This window comes from Mustelus asterias, chromosome 6 (assembly GCF_964213995.1).
Source record: "Mustelus asterias chromosome 6, sMusAst1.hap1.1, whole genome shotgun sequence".
Classification (NCBI taxonomy): domain Eukaryota; kingdom Metazoa; phylum Chordata; class Chondrichthyes; order Carcharhiniformes; family Triakidae; genus Mustelus; species Mustelus asterias.
In genome coordinates, this window is record NC_135806.1 from 108,675,962 (window position 1) to 108,696,822 (window position 20,861).

General features: G+C 40.0%; 1 protein-coding gene across 1 annotated transcript in view; it reads left to right on the forward strand.

Moving 5' to 3' along the window:
• The window catches only part of tnpo1 (transportin 1), a 120,872-nt gene that overhangs the window by 97,325 nt on the left and 2,686 nt on the right, over nucleotides 1-20,861 (forward strand). Inside the window, exons 20-24 of the mRNA XM_078214894.1 lie at nucleotides 506-601; nucleotides 4,998-5,073; nucleotides 6,132-6,231; nucleotides 9,899-9,973; nucleotides 13,977-14,115. Of these exons, the coding sequence (XP_078071020.1) occupies nucleotides 506-601; nucleotides 4,998-5,073; nucleotides 6,132-6,231; nucleotides 9,899-9,973; nucleotides 13,977-14,084 (455 nt within the window). The 3' untranslated portion in view covers nucleotides 14,085-14,115. The remainder of the gene's footprint in view (nucleotides 1-505; nucleotides 602-4,997; nucleotides 5,074-6,131; nucleotides 6,232-9,898; nucleotides 9,974-13,976; nucleotides 14,116-20,861) is intronic.

The following is a 20,861-nucleotide window of genomic DNA, read 5'->3' on the forward strand; positions in this document are numbered from 1 at the left end:
TAAATATAGACAACCTATCGAATATCTTATCAATTTTAAATCCTTCTAGTATATTAATTATCTCCTCTTTCACCATGGATTGGGTAACATTTTGGTCATTTAGAAAAAATTTAGACTCCTCCAAATCGTCACATGTAATTTGAACTTGTAAAACAACAGTGTTAAGTCACTGAAATATGAAATGGACTATTGGATCAGTTATGTACTGAGTAAAATAGTTTAAGTACTGTGGTATTTTATTGCTGCTCCTTGCTGCTTTCTATCTATATTTTGTCTTAACTTTGATTGAAAAATACATATTTTCTTTCACTTTCTCCCGGGCAAGGTGCAGGGGAGGAGGAATGAAGTAAAATTCCTTCCAACTTCACTTTCTTCATTCCTGAGTGCACTTTGTGTTTACACCTGATTTCTTAAAACAAATGTGTAGAATTTTAAAACGCAATGAGTGAAGAACTGCCTTTAATTGGTTAAACTCTTCACTCCGCTCATTTTATTTTTTCACTAGGGATTGAAATGCAGCCTTACGTGCCCATGGTCTTGCACCAGCTGGTGGATATCATTAATAGACCAAACACACCAAAAACTTTACTGGAAAATACAGGTAACTCAAATAGTGATTTTGTAGGATGCTTAATTTGTTGAGTATTATTCTGATTAGGAATGTTTGAAATATATCTGTGGCTAAGAATATATTAATTGCATTAGTAATATTGTGTGTTGGCTATTGGCAGAAAAGTGTCGGCCAGTTTATAAAGCAACTCTTCAGAATTTGTTCTATTGCATTGCTTAATTTTAGCTTTTAGGTCAGGCTACTGGTCCCAGAGAATTATTAAGAGGGATGGTAGTTCTACGTATTGGGGTTGGTCTCTCAGGGGACTCATTGTATCCACAAAATAATTTCTGCACTGTATTTATTGCATAGTGGAATGAATCTTTACAAACCTTAATTTTAGAAATACTGAACAAGCATAAAATATTGAATGATGAAAATGACCAAACATTTCAATATTAAAGAAGGGTATTTTGTTTAAATGCTTGACTTACAAAGGTTAGCTTTAAAGTAAAATTTAGTAAAATAGAAATTCAGTGCATTATCATTGCATTATTTTGAGGCTTGTAAGTGCGTGATAATTGGAACAAGCTTGCTGAATTACTGTCAGATGCATGGTCTGATCAATTACTTTGAGAGACTATTGACAAATGAATAAACTTTTTAATGCAAATTTATTTAATGTTAATAATGAACTTACTAAAATGGGTATAAAAGGTACAAGTCAAGAATATTACTCTACTTGCCTGGATGAGTGCAGCTGTAGCAACATTCTCAAAGCCCGACACCATCCAGGACAAAACAACCCATGTGATCGCAGCCTATTTATCACCTTTAAACATTCGCTAACTCCATCACGGGCACAGTGTTAGTGTGTACTATCTACAAGGTGTAATGCAGCAACTAGCCAAGTTTCCTTCGACTGCATCTTGCAGCCTACAGCCTCGACCACCTAGAAGGACAAGAGCAGCAGACCGCCAACAAGTTCCCCTCCAAACCATACACCATACTCACTTGAAACTATATCAGTGTTTCTTCACTATCGCCAGGTCAAAATTCTGGCTTCCCCTCTCTTGCACCACTTGGACAATAATGGTTCAAGAAGGCAGCTCACTACCACCATCTCATGGACAGTTAAAAACCTTACAGATGCTGGCATTGCCACTGATGCTCACATCCTATGAATGAGAAAACAAAATTGTATCTATATTTTTTCTGACAGACATGATAATGTACAATTGGCATACTAGAATGTAATTTGGTTCTTCAGCATGTTTCAACTCCCCCAAGTAACACTACTTATGCAAAAACATTGTTTGTTTATATATAGCTGATGATCCAGAATACTGCAGTAGTATTGTCAGATTTTCTATTTTAGTTCTGTTTCCTTTCACTTTTGGATTTCTAATATCCAAACATTTCCAAACTCATGAGCTGGGGAATTTCTTGCTCTTATTCTGGTCAGCATCTCTTGTCTCACTGAAGCAGCTTAATGCACTCTCTTTTATCAGATTTTATTTTGTATGTTATATATGTATTAAGGAATAATCTACTCAAATGTAATTAGCACATAGTTACAAGAACATTTAAAAAGAAAGCCTTTTCTTTTGTGTAGCACTTTTCTTGTTCTCAGGACAGGTGCCAAAGTGCTTTACAACAATTAAATGGTTCTGAACTGTAGTTACTGCTGTAATTAATTAATCCATTTACATTTGTTTTGTACAGAACTTGCATCTGACATGGAGTTCATTTGACTCCTTTAGTAAACATTTTCTGGCAGCTTTTTTTGATGATTAATGAATATCTAGAATAAGGACATTTATGTTCATAAGCTTGTTCCTCTTTCTCAGCATTTAAGTACAATTTAGGTTCAAATGTAAATGCAGATGTGCAGTGAGATATTGCACAGCAGCAATAAATGTGAACAAAATGTTGCACGTTTAATGAAGGATAACTGATCAACTGTCCCTTTTTCTAAATATGCTGTATTGCACCCGGGTTGAATAATTGATTTTATGTAAATGCCCCTGTTTTATTGTAGAAATGAAACTGTGTTTCTTTAGTTTGTGCAATGTAGCAACACTGCCTATTGCATGTCCTACATATAAGCTGACAGTGCTTTCTTAGTTCCATTCTAAACTCCCAGAATTCTTAACCATACATGAAACACAATTGCTAGTTGCTCCTCATAGAATCTCATAGAAACCCTGCAGTGCAGAAAGAGGCCATTGGGCCCATCAAGTCTGCACCGACCACAATCCCAGACAGGCCCTACCCCCATATCCCTACACATTTACCCGCTAATCCCTCTAACCTACGCATCTCGGGACACTAAGGGGCAATTTCAGCATGGCCAATCAACCTAACCCGCACATCTTTAGACTGTGGGAGGAAACCGGAGCACCCGGAGGAAACCTGCGCAGACACGAGGAGAATGTGCAAACTCCACACAGACAGTGGCCCAAGCCGGGAATCGAACCCAGGTCCCTGGAGCTGTGAAGCAGCAGTGCTAACCATTGTGCTACCATGCCGCCAAGTTCTTGTTCTTAATGTGGTTTTAAAATATTGTCACATGCTTTGACAATCTGGTTTCTTAGCTGTCCCTTTTTTCTAGATATATCTATCTTTTATAAAACAAAAATAGCACAGATGCTGTAAATCTGAAAGAGGAAATGCTGGAAGTACTCTGCAGGGCTGACAGCAACCAGGTAGAAGTTTCAGATTAATCTGTCGAATCTCTAAATTTTTCTAGTTCTGACTAAAGACCATCAACCTGAAGAGGTAACTCTGATTTTCTCTTCACAATTGCTGTCCGACCTGCTAAGTATTTCCAGCGCTTTGGGGTTTTCCCCCTGCGTTTTACAAATCTATCCCAGAAAGGCTGAATCTAATTCAAAGTTTTTTCCTGATGAATAAGATTACAAAATTTTAAGCATTTTCTCCGGAGTCTTTTCTTGAGTGAGGTGTTGCAATAAAAAATATATAAAAATCTGTTTCCATAATTGAGATTTTTGAAATTTGGTTACAAAGTGAAAAAATAGTTTTCTGCTGAATGCGGTGTTGTTCAAATTGGAAATATATTTTGTGTGCGACTTGCATGTTACACAAGTTGCAAGAAATTTTGTATCAATTGGCATACTTCGTACAGTTTGATCAGTATATCCTACACTGAACTTTATTTTTGAATGAACATTCATCTGCTTTTCTGCATGTCTCATCAGATTGTTCATGAATGCTTGTTTTAATGAGAATGTTGCATAGTTTGTGTCTCTTGAACATAGGTTTCCCTTCTCTGCTTTATATGAATCTGCTGAATTTTTGTAATGTCCTTTGTAGTTAGCTTGGAGTAATCCTTAAACCATTACTTTTTCTTTCTGAATGATAACCTTTTGTGAGTTTAAAGAGGAACACTTCTAAAACACTTGGTTGATTTCCATGTTTTACGTACTCTGACTATCGGAATTAAAGTGGATATGATAAAGCCTTCTGAAAAGAACAAAAGCTATTTAAGTTAAAGGGTTTCTATTTTAAAATGTTCTTTTTCCCACTTTAAGGGAAATTGTTAATTTTCTTTCAACCATCAATAAAGAATAGATTTTATTGCACTCTACAGCCATTTTGAAGGTTTTAATAATTCGCTCCCTCCCCTTTCATGGCTCTCAACTTATTTGCAAAAATGATTCTTATTAATTACCCATTATAGGAAACACAATAATTGTGATTTTAACTTCTGATGACAGATAAAATGGCATTTACATTATATCAAAGTTTAAAATTAAATGTTTAAATTGTTATCTAAGCAACTGTAAGAAGCACATTTGTATTTTTATTTAGCCCAATGAGTACATTGAGCATGCAAAGTGAAAGCAAGGTTTTAACGGGGGAACAGTTATACTGTCACTTACATTATCAGTAATTTTGCATCGGGTTGGTAATATAAAAGTAACAATATAATGCAAGAGATTAATACACAGAGGCCCTTTCTAGGAATCTGCCTCATTCTGGTTTGAGTTTTCAGATTGCAGTGTAACTGCAACTTCATAGTAAAGAGAACTTTGAAATTTGAAGTAATATCAAAAGAAGTCTATTTGCCAAACAGTTCAGCAATTGGGAGGGTTGTTGAGTTTGATATTTCAGGTGAACTCATATTTGTTCAGTTGGGAGGGTTAGTTTAAAATTCGGGTGTGCTTTGGGAGTGTTCCCTCTTTTAACGTACCTTTTTTTATTTTTTAAAGATTGCACCATAACTTCTGCCTCCCTTCAATGGGTGGTAGTTAATCTAATAATCAACACAAAAAGATGATCTTAATTTTGTTATCATACACAGATTCTGTTGATTTCTGTTTCTGAGTTATTTGTTGTTTTTTCTTTATTTTTCTCCTCCCCCTCATTTGCTCATGTCTTGGTTGGCGTTTGGTGGTGTATAACCGTGATTGCGTTACCGTAGCAATAACAATTGGTCGTCTTGGTTACGTTTGTCCTCAAGAGGTGGCCCCCATGCTACAGCAGTTTATAAGACCCTGGTGTGTATTATTCAATCTTTATTTAATTCATTTTCCTCTTCACTCTTTCTCTATCTCTTTCTCACTTATAGCAAATAGTTTTCAGTTGATTGCAAATTCACAATCCTTAACCATTGCCAACCATGTGACTAATCTTGTCCTATCAGGTTTGTGATTTTTCAGTAGCACCGTTATGTGTGTATTTTTATTTTATGTTGTGGCTAACAACTAACTGATGCATGGGATAAGATTGTCACATGCTTGCCGTATTGAGAAGCTTGATTATGAACGTAAAAGCATTAAAGAAATTTTCATCAGAATGATAAATTGCATGCTGAAATCTTTTTATAAAGTTATAAAAATACAGAACTTCAGTTGGCTATGAGAAACATGTTCTGAAACTATTAACTTTTAAGGTCAAACACTTTGCTTGCAAACTGTGGAAGTCTGTTGTATTCAGCTTGTACGAATACCAGCTTGTGTTCCACCTTGTCTTATATTCAATCATTTGTCTTTCACATGCTGCTTTTTAAAACTGAATGGCTGAAGTAAATCTTGTACTACTGAAAAAACTGAGTTCTGCAAAGAATAATGTTGAAATGATGGGTTAATTGAAGTACTCTTTAAAATGGTCTTTGTTTTTTTTTTAAGTGTTTGATGGAATAACCAAATCACACTGAACACAATCTTCGTCCCAATAATTTAATGCAAGTTTGAGTGAATATTTAAATATTTGATTATACATCAATTTCATGAAAAAGGAAGCAGTTGCAGCTAGTTTTTTAGAACTGAAAACATTGTAACTTCATTAATTTATTGTTTATAGAAGATCTTAAGAGACCAGATTATTGGTTTACATGAAATACATTATGTTGTTCTGTTTAAGTAAAAACCTAAACTTTAATTGTGTTATTGCAGTCAGATTTGCAAAGAGGACAATCAAACAACTAAATTAATTGCAGCATATATATTCCATTAAATACTATAAATAGATTTGTGTGCAGTGCTTTAGTGCATTAAAACCAGTCTTTGTACATAACCCACGTTTATACATGAACTTTTTTAACACTATTGAACAGGTGTACTTCCCTGCGAAACATAAGGGATAATGAAGAAAAAGATTCTGCTTTCCGTGGCATTTGCAGTATGATTGGTGTCAATCCAGCAGGAGTTGTGCAGGTGATAAGTTGTGACCAGTTAATTTGCTAGCTTTTTAGTAATGATGCTTGTGATGGTGATTTTAAAATGGGGGTCAAAAATGCTATCATTATATTTGATTTCCTGAAATATGACTTATTTCTTGAACAAAAGTAAGTGGAATGCTGCCTAAAATCTTCAGAATAAACAACAGCATAGAGCCCACCTAATAAAATCTATGAAGTTTAAAGTTTTCAATATATTTTGCAGTAGTTTCTTGAATGTTACGTGAAAGCAGAATAGCACAAAATTAGTTTAACATTGTTTTGCTTAAAGCAGTAATGTCCTTTGGTTTCTGTATGAATCTGTATCTGAAGAATTACTTCTGTTTTGTACAGAAGGTATTTGGCAGCCGAGCATGTCCAGGAAACTTCACCCAGCCAGAAGTGTTGGAGTTTCATTGGCCTGATACTAAACAAGATTATACTTTTCATTCGAGATCCTTCAAGAAAAATGTTAGAAGAGCGAGGAGAGTAACATTGCATAAATTTTAGGGAAGTGCAAGTTTATGGTTTAGGCAGCTTTGAGGCAGTGGCTTCATAGAATTACAACCAAGCAGACTCAGTTTTTCACCTGGATTGCTTTTAGCTTGATGCAGATAGTCATTAACCCATCTAATCCAAGATGAGTGAAAATCTAAATGTGCCGTCTTAGTAGAAATAAACATTTAATCTCGTCAAATTAAGTGCTTTCCTGCAGTAATGTTGTGACAGTGGGTGGATCAAACTGGACGAGACAGTATCTCCAAGATGGAACTTTACTGGTTACACTCTGGAAAATGAGGTATACGTTCTTTTGAGACTTCAGGATTACTGATCACCAAGGTATAACCCAAACCATCACTCTCAAGAATGTTAATAGGGAGAAGTGTCAAGAAAAACAGAAGGGCTAGATGGAAAGAGTGGCAGAAGAACCAACCTTCAATACAACAGATAACTCACTGCATAGCATAACAGGGACCTACCCAAATGTATTGTGGTCTGAAATGATTGTAATACAACTAGGTTCCAGCTCCAAGATGAAGACCTTTTAATCAACGTGGTGCTGAGTCTGGTAAGTGATCTGAATTATACTGCCATCTGTCTTTTCTGGTTACAAAATGTAATATCAGCATAATAGTACTCCATCTAATGTACATGATAGTAATTTTGGCAATATCTTTTAATTGCCGAAATGTACATCCAGAATTATTTGCCTTGCTTGCAATAAATGTGAAAAACTGCTTTCAACAATCATTATTATTTAAATAGTTGTCATTAATGCACAATCAAAAGTTGAATACTGAATGCTATCTTCTGTTTCCACAGATAACATCTAACAGCATTTCTAAGAAAAGTGCATTTGAAGTTGACAATTCTCCCTTCCTGCCTGCAAAACCTAGATTTAAGTCTATGGTTATGAGTGCTGTGGAACAGGAGGAGGAGAATCAGAAGTCACAGCTTTCACTTGATTGCAAACTGTAAAAACTCATACAGACTGTAACACTGGAGGCAGAGGCACAATTCACAGATAGTGACACTGCAATGTCCCCAACCAGACACCCAGAACTGAAGAGATAAGCCCATTTACCTGCTTTACAGGCAGTGCAAAATCTGGACATTACAATCTGGCCACATCATGATGAGCATAAAAGATATCCGTTTCCATATTGGATATGTGAGAATTTCGGGCATCTGGGGCAATGACTTAGGACAGGCATTAGGCCCCTTTCACGTACTGAATGAAGGTCTAATGCTTGTTTTGGGTCCCCCCCCCCCCATCTCTCTGTAACATTGGCCCTTTGAGTGTACAGAAAACAGGATCGGTCAGAGGAATGCTTTTCAGTCATCTGGATAGTATCCTCTCCATCAAAGTTGACTTGCAGGAGTTTTGCCTGAATGCTTATGGAGCTGGCTTCAGGATGGACGCTAGCATTTGTTCAACAATCCTCCCATTGTGTCAGGAGGCCAAGGCATTTCTGATAGAATTTTTTTAAGCACTCTTGTGTGTCCTTGATACCCAGTCCAGGACTCACTTCACTAAAGGAGCTTGGTTACAACAACAACTCTGTATACTAGGAATTTGTTGATTTCCGGAGGTCTTTGTTGTTGAACACTTGCTGCTGTATTTTGTAGAAGGCTGAGCCAGCACCGTTGATCCTGTGTTGGCTTTCCTTTTGAAAAGGAAAAATTAGCCTTCTGAGAGATGTGGCTGTCAAGGTATGGGAAGTGCTTAACATATTAGAGTGTCTCCTTCCACACATATGGGAGGTGGAATATTTGGCTGACCAATTATGGGTTGATACGAGTTTTGTTTTAGCAACATTCAAGGATGGGCAGAGTTTCTTGTATGCAGAATTGAAGAAATTGAGAGTGGCTTTCAAATCTTGTGCAGAGTGAGCATTGACACTACAGTTATCCAAAAACTATAGATCAGGAATGTCTATGGGGGCCAAGGATACATCCTTGAGGAATATGAGCGGTCACGGTGTCGGAGTGGAAGAGAAGCCATTGCAGGTATTCCTCTGGCTTTGGATAGATAACGAATGTAACCAGTTGAGGACAGTCTCACCCAGATGGATGATAATGGAGAGGTATTGGAGGAGAACTGTGAACTGTGCCAAAGGCTGCAGATAGGTTGAGAAAGACCTTGCCAAACTTTCAATCGGCGTAGATGCAATCCAGTAGACCAGGGATTTTATTCTCTCAAGTTTGTCTAGTTTATCAATAATGTTCCCACTTTCTATCCTGAATGTTTTAATCATCTCTTCTTGTGTCAGGTCACCATGTTAATATCCCCAATAATAGAGTAATTATTTCTGCCATTTCAATGTCATTGTTTATTTATCATGTACCCCTCAATTATTGACAAGCTCTTGCTTTTTAGTGGAATATATTCTGTAACTTTATTGATCACTGTTTTAAATATTTCTCACTGCTGTGCTATTTCCATGTTTGTCAAGTCATTTGTTTTCTGGTGTGCCTTCACTTATTTCCTTCAAATCAGCCTTTTTCCAATGTATTACTTAGTTTTCAGATTCTTTATCTGAAACCTTTTATGTTGTGATCAGATGTCTGGATGTTTCCTTTTGTTTCTTGTTTCTTGTTACATCCCTCTTATGTTAGGTGGCTGGTTTAGTTGGGTAAAACTGAAAATTGTACGCACATCAAATAAATCTTTATTTAATGCTCATTATTGAGTTAAATCCATTTGGGAAAATGAGAGGTAAAGCTGTGGAAAGAAGTTTTAGTGCCTGAAGTGATACTTTCTGAAAATAAATCAATCAGCATTAACATTACAAACTTTAAAACTATGCCCAGTATGAAGCATATGTGTGAAAACAATGCAGATTGTATTTAGTTTCTTAGTGGTTCAGTGGTGAGAAACAAGGTTTCTGATGCACTGTTTTTCTAACTAAATCCTATTTCAAATGTGCTTTTATTTGTTCAGGTTTGTCAGTAACATCATTGTTGTTTAACCTAGTTCTAAAATATCTGAAGAATAGTTTGTTTTTTTAAGGTGCAAAATCTTTTAAGACAAGAAATTGAACACTGATCTCCAGATAGCTGTTTGATTTATATTAGCATCCCTTTTGACACCTCATACAAGAACTCTTGTTTGTTTTTAAGCATTTTGTATCAGAATTGTTCAAATGTGTTTTTTCTTCCAGGACTTCATTTTTTTCTGTGATGCAGTTGCCTCTTGGATTAGTCCAAAGGATGACCTTCGCGATATGTTCTACAAGGTAACAATTTTCTTTGCTTCGTCCCTGGAATTTCCTTTTTTTGGTTCTTTTAGAGACAATGGAAACAGGAATGATGAACGTTTCATTTTTCATAAATGTCTGGTGTTATCTGATGCCTACAAATAAACATTTTTGTTTTATTTAGATATACAAGAATATTGAAATTCACTCTGGAGAAATTACATATTTTTAAAAGGTTTTCTCATTGGCTTAGCAATCTGTAACAGCAGATTTTTCTGCCAGAGAAGTTTACCCTAAAAGATTATAGGTGGAGTCAAGATAGTCTTATTCATGTCTAGATCAATTAGAGCATGCCACCAATATTAAAGTTGATTATGTTGAGTAATCTTATTTGTGACTCTTGATGGGTTAATAACATGTTTTTGTAGCAACTTCCTAAAAATATCAATATTTTTCCAGCTGTTTCTTGTTTTTATTTTCAATACTTGTGGGATGTGGGGAGTGCTTAAAAGGAAATCTAGTGAGTTTTTTGTGCACTGACCCTTTAAGACCAAAGTGGCCTGGGGAGTATTCTGAAAGGTTAATTGGCTTCCTGGTTTTGATGTCGTTTTGTTTCAAGAAATTCCCAATTGACTGAAGGTTGCCATGTGGGCATTATCAGCTTAAAAAAGGTAAATAGCCAAATGCAGTGAGTTTGGGTGAGTCTGTGTTGTTTTCTGTTTGGTAGCTCTGAATGCACTGAGAATTCATGCAAAGAGGAAATGAGCAAGATTCTCTCTGAATGGAACAGTTTTTTAGTTTGGCAGTCTTTGAACATATCCTAATCCTGAAGCGGGTCTCTGAGAATAGAGCAGAGACTGTGTTACTGTGTGTTGTCCAGCTGGAAAGAGCAGAGAGCTGAAGACTGGAAGGGCAAAAAAGGTCACGAATTGGATTAGACCCATTGCTACTGTTTTGTCAGAGCCCACCAGAATATTCAAAGGGGTCGGAAAATGGAGTCTGAGATTCTGTGCCTTCAGGATGGTTGCAGATTCATGGGTTGGTGTTGACCGTAATGGGGACGTCAATGAAATATCATTGCTGGTTAAAATGACTCGAGGGCCAAAACAATTGAGTGGGAAGTCCGAGAGCTTATAAAGCGGAGGCTGAGTTAGAAACATTACAAGATTGCACACTGAAGTGTTTGTACCGATATGAGGTGAATTTTTGTTGTAGCAACTATTTGAAGTGAAATTCAAGTTTTTATTTGGAATACCCTTCACTTATTAATGTGGGTTATGGGAATGGGGGTGGTAGCGTGTGGTGGCAGTGGAAGGGGTGGTGAAGGTGAGATGGAGTTGAAGGAGTTGAGGCAGTAGAGGGGTAGAGACAGGTAGCTGAATGTTTGGGGACAAGTGTCACTTGTAATTAGTACTGCAAAATTATACTGTACATTTTGCAAAATTCTGTTTTGAATTTAAACCAGCAAATAAATAGCTGTCTAAATTTTCCTCATGCACACATAAACTAGCGCTGCATTAGATCATTAATGACCCTCATTGTGTATGTATATCAAACGATATTTGTAACCAGATGTCCTAGTAGTTGACATTTTGAGATTGTTTCATGAATTGGTTGGTGAATTTTGAAATTGGAAAAAGTATGATTGAGAGGGAGTGTTAAAGGAGGATGGGAATAAGGGACTCAGAAACAGGAGAAGCTCCAAGGCCCAGGATTTCTCTTCCTGGCTCTGAATGCAGGATCCTGAGAGTTTCCAGGAATGAGGGACTTTAACTACAAGGTTGATTTAGAGAAGCCTGTGTTGCTCTATGAAGCAGAGGGGAATGGGGGTAAATTTGATAGTGGTACAAGATTAAAGTAGGATAATGCAGAAAGGCCCCAAATAGTTGATGGTGCAAGGACGAGAGGGCATGAGACTTTGGGCAGGAGGTGCAGGAGCAATGTAATGAATAACTTTTTTATACAGCAAGTGGTGATGACTTGGAACTTGTCTGCAAGATCAATGATAGAAGCACAGAAAATAGAAGCAGGAGTCGGCCATTCAGCTCTTTGAACCTGCTCTGCCATTCATTATGATCATGGCTGATCATCCAATTCTATATCCTGATTTTCCCCCCCATTCCTCTCATGTCCCTTGATCCCTTTAGTCCCAAGATCTATATCTAATTTATTCTTGAAATCTCACAATGTTTTGGCCTGAACTACTTTCTGTGACAGTGAATTCCACAGATTCACCACACTCTCTGGTTGAAGAAATTTCTCCTCACCTCAGTCCTAAAAGGTTTACCCCTTATCCTCAAAGTATGACCCCTAGTTCTGGATTCCCCCAAGATCAGGAACATTCTTACTGAATCTACCGTCTAATCCTGTTAGAATTTTATAGGTTTCTATGAGATCCTCCCTCATTCTTCTAAACTCCACTGAATACAATGAGTTCAGAAGAAAAATGATGGGTACTTAAGGAGATAAACTTTCCAGGCTGCTGGAGTAGAGCAGGGGAATAGAACTGATTGGATTGCTCTGCAGAGGTGGACAAAATGGTCTCGCCTCCACCTTTGCCATTATGACTCTATGCTTCTCAGCCCAGTATACAACTCGGCCAACCTGGTCAGTTCTGGTGTTTCCAAGGCACTTTTGGTGATGGACGTTGAGATCCCTGAGCCATTGTACATTCTGTGCCTTTGCTACCCTCAGTGCTTCTTCAAAGTGGTGTTCAAATTGGAGGGGTACTGACTCAACAGCTGAAAGAGGGCAGTAGGTGTCACTCAACGTGAGATCACCGTATCCATTTTGACTTGCTGTCACAAGATTTTATGGAGCCTGGAGTCCATAATGTGGACTCCTAGGGCCACTCCCGCCCAACTGTATGCCACTGTGCAAACATCTCTCATGGGTCTGGCCTGCAAATGAGACAGACGTATCCCAGGATGATGATGGTGGAGTCTGGAATGTTGGCAGAAAAATTTGAAAGTAATGTCAAGTTATTTCTTAATAACTACTTTGTTCTGCAACTGGGGCTAGTTGTACTTTAATCACGTCCGGTTTTCAGGTCATTGCTGGGTAGTCTGTTTGATTTTATTTGAAACAACTGTTTAGCTTGCTCGGCCATTTCAGAGGGCAGTGGGAATTAAGTTAAGTTATAGGAGCAGAAGTAGGCCATTCGGCCCATCGCGTCTGCTCTGCCATTCAATCATGGCTGATAAGTTTCTCAACCCCATTCTTCCACCTTTTCCCCATAACCTTTGATCCCCTTACCAATCAAAAACCTGTCTATTTCTGTCTTAAATACACTCAATGGCCTCTATAGCCTTCTGTGGTAATGAATTCCACAGATTCGCCACCCTCTGGCTGAAGAAATTCCTCCTCATCTCGGTTCTAATTACAGGGAATTACAGGCTTTGGAGTCACGTATAGGCCAGACCAGTTAAGGGTGACATATTTACTACTTTAAAAGGACTTAGTGACTCAGTTGGGTTTTATAACACTCCAGTAAGTTTCATTACTGATACCAGATTTTTATTCCAGATTGATTTGATTAACCGAATGTAAATTCCCCAGCTGCATTTGTGGGATTTAAATTCCTGTCTTCAGGTCATCAATTCATATCTCTGAATACTAGTCCTATAACGTAACTGCTATTACCATACCCATTATGTACTGTGGTGTTATGTATTGAAGTTGCAAATGTTTAGTACCTCTTCTATATAAACTTAAATGATTGGAAACCTGTTGGGAGAATATGTAAACCATTCCGAGAAGGTTATGAATAACCAAGCTGAATTTATTTGAGTTGGTACTGTGCAAGAGGGAAATCCTTAGATTATTTTGAAGTTTAAATTATCACTGATGTGTAAATATGTTAAGTTGTGAGGCGTAGATGATAAAATTTTACTTTGCAGAATATTTTAACTAGTAGATTATTGAGTTTCGTTAGGTAGCACATGAAAATTCTTGTTATTCAATGCATATTTAGATTACTGAAAATCCTCGTGCATATTTTAAACCTGTAAGCTTAAAATATAATTTTTGTACTTCCTTTCAGATCCTTCATGGTTTTAAAAGTCAGATTGGGGATGAGAATTGGACCCGTTTTTCAGACCAGTTCCCACCTCCCTTGAAGGAACGCCTTGCAGCGTATTATGGAGTCTAGCTGTATACGCTGTTGTCAACCCATACTCGTGGTAATTTCCAAAGTGTTTTGCTTTAAATGAAACATGGGAAACATGACGCACCTATGCCATCACTAAGACCACCAATTTCCACCTCCATAATATTGCTCATTTCCATTACTCTCTAACCTGAGCTACTGCAAGTCCCCATCCATGCCTTTTGAAATAGTTAATTCTAGAGGTAACCGTGTACTCCTGGCTGGCCTTCTACCTTCTATTCTTTATAAATTTGAGGTCATTCAGAACTTTGTTGCTTGTGCCAAAACTGTGTCGCTTCTGAACTAACTTGGACCAAGTCCCATTTATCCAGCAGGTCACCTCAATGCAGGCAGGCCTACAGTGGTTTCTGGTTAAGCAACATGCTATTATTAAAAAATTCTTGTCCATGTTTTCAAATTCCTCCAAGGCCTCATCCCCGCACTAACTCTGTACTGTACTCCTGCTCTAGTACCCTCTGTAATACCTGCGCTCCTCCAATTCTGACCTCGTGACAATCCTGATTTTAATTGCTTCATTATTGACGGTCGTGACTTCAACTAAGTTCTGGAATTTCCTCCCTAAACAAATGTCCTCCAGACAAATGTGAGGTAATGCATTTTGAAAGATCTAATACAGATAGGAAATATACAGTAAATGGCAGAACCCTTAAGAGTATTGATAGGCAAAGGGATCTGGATGCACAGGTACACAGGTCACTGAAAGTGGCAACGCAGGTGGAGAAGGTAGTCAAGAAGGCATATGGCATGCTTGCCTTCATCGGCCAGGGCATTGAAGTCAAAAATTGGCAAGTCATGTTGCAGCTTTATAGAACCTTAGTTAGGCCGCACTTGGAATATAGTGTTCAATTCTGGTCACCACACTACCAGAAGGATGTGGAGGCTTTGGAGAGGGTACAGAAAAGATTTACCAGGATGTTGCCTGGTATGGAGGGCATTAGTTATGAAGAGAGGTTGGAGAAACTTGGTTTATTCTCACTGGAACGACGGAGGTTGAGGGGCGACCTGATAGAAGTCTACAGGATTATGAGAGACATGGACAGAGTGGATAGTCAGAAGCTTTTTCCCAGGGTGGAAGAGTCAATTACTAGGGTGCATAGGTTTAAGGTGCGAGGGGCAAGGTTTAAAGGAGATGTACGAGGCAGATTTTTTGCATAGCGGGTGGTGGGTGCCTGGTACTTGCTGCCGGGGGAGGTAGTGGAAGTAAATACGGTAGTGGCTTTTAAGGGGCTTCTTGACAAATATATGAATAGAATGGGAATAGAGGGATATGGTCCCCAGAAGGGTAGGGGGTTTTAGTTAAGTCAGCATGATCAGTGCAGGCTTGGAGGGCCGAGGGGCCTGTTCCTGTGCTGTAATTTTCTTTGTAACGTCTCTGCTTCTCTATCTGCCTTTCCTCCTTTAATACACTCCACAGAGAATCACAGAATGTTTACAGCACAGGAGTAGGTCATCTAGACTGTCAAGCCCATGCTGACTCTCTGCAAAAACAATTTAACTAGTCCCACTTCCCCGCCTTTGCCTTGTAACCCCAAAATTGTTTTCATTTCCGTTGCTTATCCAATTCCCTTTTGAAAGCTGCAACTGAGCGTCTGCCATCCATTCAGGTTGTGACCTCCATGTCATGTAACCTGTGATTATTTTCACTTAAACTTTAAATCTGTGTCCATTGGTTCTCAACGCTTCTGCCAATGGAAACAGTTTATTTTTATCTTCTCGGGATTGCCCATGCTTTTGAACATACTCTCTCAACATTTTCTTGAAGGAAAACCACGCCAGCTTCCCTAATTTATCTACGGAACGGAAGTCCTTGGATTCCCAGAACCATTCTCAATCTTTTTTTCCACTTTAAATCCTTAGTAAAGTGTAGTGCTCATAACTGGGCACATTACCTCCGGTGAGATTAAATCAGTGTTTTATAAGCATTCATCGTAACTTTCTTGTTTTATAAAGCTCAGGATCCTATAAGCCTTTTTAAAAATGTTTTCAACTTGTCACCTTAAACAGTTTCTGCACATTTACACCCAGATCTCTTGTTCCTGCATCCCCTTTAAAATAGCGTCTTTTAGTTTAGTTTTTCATTCTTGCTACCAAAAATTTAAATTTTATCTGTGTTCTCTTGAAAGTCAATTACTATTCTCCTCAGTTCACAATGCTTGCAAATTTTGAAATTATGCCCTGTAAACTTAAGTCTAAGTGATTGATATGTCAAGAAAAGTAGTGATCCTCATATGGATCCCTGGGGAACACTCCTTCCTCCATTTCGGGAAGCACCCATTCACCACAACTCTGTTTCTTGTGTCACAGCCAAATTTGTATGCATGTGATCACTATCCCTTTTATTCCATGGGCTTCAACTTTGCTGGCAAGCATGTTTTGTGGCGTTGCATCAAATCTGTTTATAAGTCTATATGTACCACATCAACCACTTTATCCTCAACAACCCTCTCTAGCTTTTCAAAAAAATCAATTAAAGCAAGTTGCACTTAATTAACATATACTGACTTTAGTTGATTAATCCACACATTTTTAATTCTCATGGGGTGTGTACGTCATTGCTAAGGCTGGCATTTGTTGCCTAACTGCTCTTGAACTGAATGGCTTGCGAGGCCATTACAGAGTTAAAAATCGAAAACATTGCTTAGTCCCTGTAGGTCAGAGCAGGTAGCATGAGAGGTTTCCTTCCCTAAAACGTTAACGAATCAGGTGGGATTTTACAGCAATCGATGATGGTTGTCATGATCACCATTACTGAGACTAGTTTTATATTCCAAATTTATTCATTAATCAACTTTAAATTCCACCAGCTGCCATGGTGGGATTTGAACTCAGACATTATGATGGGCCTCTGAATTACTAATCCAGTGACACTACCGCGACTAATCCCACCCCCTGTATCTGAGGAGTATTGGAAGATTATGGCCAGTGCCTCCATCATTTCTACCTTTACTTCTCTCCGTATTGTCAGACGCACCCCATCTGGTCCTAGTGACTTTAACTTTTCTAGTACCTCTTAATTTTGACCCATCCAGTATCTTAGCTACCTCCTTTTTCACTGATTGTGGAAGCATCATCTTCCTTGGTAAAGACTGATGCTTCAGCAATGCCCACTGCCTTAGGTGCCTCTCTTTTTTTTTGGCACAAAATCAGCCCAACCCTCTTCTTGCTGCCCTTTATTTGCCTGTAGATTCCTCTACCGGCTGAGGTTATTCATGAAGGCTCTGCCTTCTCAACTGTGACCCTCAGGTTAAGTCACCACCTGTTAGCTCTCCCTCTCAAAGGGGAGCTATGGTCATCTGGGACTATGGTGACTTTACCTTGCCTGTAGAAAAAGTTTGGATTCCCTTCCATGTTAGCTAACAGTCTCTTCTTCTGCACCGTCTTTGCACTTATTTGCTTTTTCATTACCCTCTGAATTTTCTATGTTCGGTTTGGCTCTCTTGTCATCTGGGAGCTCTGGCTTTGGTTGCTCAAACTCTTTATTTCCCTCATGAGAATGCTTCCAGACTGCATCTGGAAAATGAGGAGGTGATAGACAGGAGCTATCAGCAGGTGGTCACACCAGGGCCACGGGAGGCAGACAAGTGGGTAACATCCAGGAAGGGGAAAGCTCGGGAGATAGAGAGCACCCCAGTGGATGTGCCCCTTCACAATAAGTACTCCTGTCTGAGTACTGCTGGGGGGGACAGCCCACCTGGGGGAAGCAGCAGTGGCCGTGTCTCTGGAGCAGAGTCCGGCCCTGTAACTCAGAGGGCTAAGGAAGGGAGGAGGAATGCAATATTAATCGGGGACTCAACAGTAAGGGGGCCGGACAGGCGTTTTTGCGGAGGCAGACTGGAGTCTCAGATGGTGGTCTGCCCTCCTGGTGCTGGGATCAGGGATGTCTCTGATCGGGTCCCAGACATCCTGAGGTGGGAGGGAGAGGAGCCAGAGGTCGTGGTACATATTGGTACCGCTGACATAGGTAGGAAGAGGGAAGGGGTCATGAAAAGAGAATATAGGGAGTTAGGTAGACAGTTGGGAAGGAGGAACGCAAAGGTAGTAATCTCGAGATTGCTGCCTGTGCCACGGGAAAGTGAGAGCAGGAATGGAGTGAGGTGGAGGATGAATGCATGGCTGGAGGACTGGAGCAGGGGGCAGGGATTCAGGTTCCTGGATCACTGGGACCTCTTTAGGGGCAGGTGTGACTTGTACAAAAAAGACGGGTGGCACTTGAATCCCAGGGGGACCAATATCCTGGCAAGAAGGTTGGCTAAGGTTACTGGGGAGACTTTAAACTAGAAAGGTTGGGGGGAGGGAATCGTGATGAGGTGACTGAGAGCGAGGAGGCTAGCCCGCAAATAGAGAAGCATTGTAGACGGTGCAAGAGGCAGAATAGATGGGTGATGGAGAAGGGGAGAGCTCAGACCAAAGTTTTGAGATGTGTCTATTTTAACGCCAGGAGTGTAGTGAATAAAGTGGATGAGCTTAGAGTGTGGATTGATGCTTGGGTGTGTGATGTGGTGGCCATTACGGAGACTTGGGAACAGGGACAGGATTGGATACTTCAGGTGCCGGGTTTCAGAAAGGACATAGAGGGAGGCAAAAGAGGGAGGGGGGGGCGGGGGGGCAGTGGCACTGCTGATCAGGGATAGTGTCACAGCTGTAGAGAAGGTGGAAGCCGTGGAGGGATTGTCTATGGAGTCTCTGGGTGGAAGTCCGGAGCGGGAAGGGGTCAATAACTTTGCTGGGTGTTTTCTACAGGCCGCCCAATAGTAACAAGGATGTTGAGGAGCAGTTAGGGAAACAGATCCTGGAGAGATGTAGTAATAACAGGGTTGTTGTGATGGGAGACTTTAATTTCCCAAACATCAATTGGAATATCCCTAGGGTAAGGGGTTTGGATGGGGAGGAGTTTGTTAGGTGTGTTCAGGAGGGTTTCCTGACACAGCATGTGGATAAGCCTACACGAGGAGAGGCTGTACTCGATCTGGTACTGGCTAATGAGCCTGAACAGGTGTCGGATCTTGCAGTGGGGGAGCATCTTGGGGATAGTGATCATAACTCTATCTCCTTTACGCTAGCATTGGAAAGAGATAGGATCAGGCAAGCTAAGAAAGTGTTTATCTGGAGTAAGGGGAAATATGAAGCCATCAGGCAGGAGATTAGAGGTGTAAATTGGAAGGAGGTATTCTTGAGGAAAAGTACCGAAGTAAGGTGGCAGATTTTCAAGCAATGTTTGTCTGGAGTTCTGCATGACAACGTTCCGATGAGATGGGTAGGTTTTGGTAGGTTACAGGAACCGTGGTGCACGAAAGCTGCGCTCAACCTAGTCAAAAAGAAAAGGAAAGTGTACAAAAGGTTCAGAGAGCTAGGTGATGATGAGGATCTAGATGAGTATACGGCTTGTAGGAAGGGACTTAAGAAAGAAATTAGGAGAGCCAGAAGGGGTCACGAGAAGGCCTTGGCAGATAAGATTAAGGAGAACCAAGGTGTTCTATAAATATGTGAAGAGTAAAAAGATGAGATGTGAAGGAATAGGACCTATAAAATGTGAAGGTGAGAAAATATGTACAGAGCCGGAAGAAATAGCAGAGGTGCTTAATGAGTACTTTACCTCGGTATTCACAGTGGAAAAAGACCTGGGTGGTTGTACTACAGGATTGCGGCAGACTGAAAAGATTTGAGTATGTGGAGATTAAGAAAGAGGATGTGTTGGAAATTTTGAATAGCATCAAGATAGATAAGTCACCGGGACCGGATGGGATGCACCCCAGGGTACTGTGGGAGGCAAGGGAAGAGATTGCAGAGCCTCTGGCGATGATCTTTGCGTCGTCGATGGAGACGGGAGAGGTTCCGGAGGATTGCGGATGTGGTTCCTATATTCAAGAAAGGGAATAGAGATAGCCCAGGAAATTACCGACCAGTGAGTCTAACCTCAGTGGTTGGTAAGTTGATGGAGAAGATCCTGAGGGACAGGATTTATGAACATTTAGAGAAGTTTAGTATGCTCAAAAGTAGTCAGCACGGCTTTGTCAAAGGCAGATCGTGCCTTATGAGCCTGGTGGAGTTCTTTGAAAATGTGACTAAACACATTGACAAAGGAAAAGCGGTAGATGTGGTTTATATGGACTTCAGCAAGGCGTTTGATAAGGTCCCCCATGCAAGACTTCTCGAGAAAGTGAGAGGGCATGGGATCTAAGGGGCTGTAGCCTTGTGGATCCAGAACTGGCTTGCCTGCAGAAGGCAGAGAGTGGTTGTAGATGGGTCTTTTTCTGAATGGAGGTCGGTCACCAGTGGAGTGCCCCAGAGATCTGTTCTGGGACTCCTGATGTTTGTCATTTTCATAAATGACCTGGATGAGGAGGTGGAGGGATGGGTTGGTAAGTTTGCCGACGACACGAAGGTTGGTGGTCTTGTGGATAGGAGGGATGTCAGAAGCTGCAGCGTGACATAGATAGGATGCAAGACTGTGCGGAGAAGTGGCAGATGGACTTCAATCCGGATAAATGTGTAGTGGTCCATTTTGGCAGGTCAAATGGGATGAAGGAGTATAATATCAAGGTTAAGACTCTTAGCAGTGTAGAGGATCAGAAGAACCTTGGGGTCCGGGTCCATTGGACTCTTAAATCGGCCTCGCAGGTAGAGGAGATGGTTAAGAAGGCGTATGGTGTGCTGGCCTTCATCAATCGAGGGATTGAGTTTAGGAGTCGGGAGATAATGATGCAGTTTTATAAGACCCTCGTCAGACCCCACTTAGAGTACTGTGCTCAGTTCTGGTCG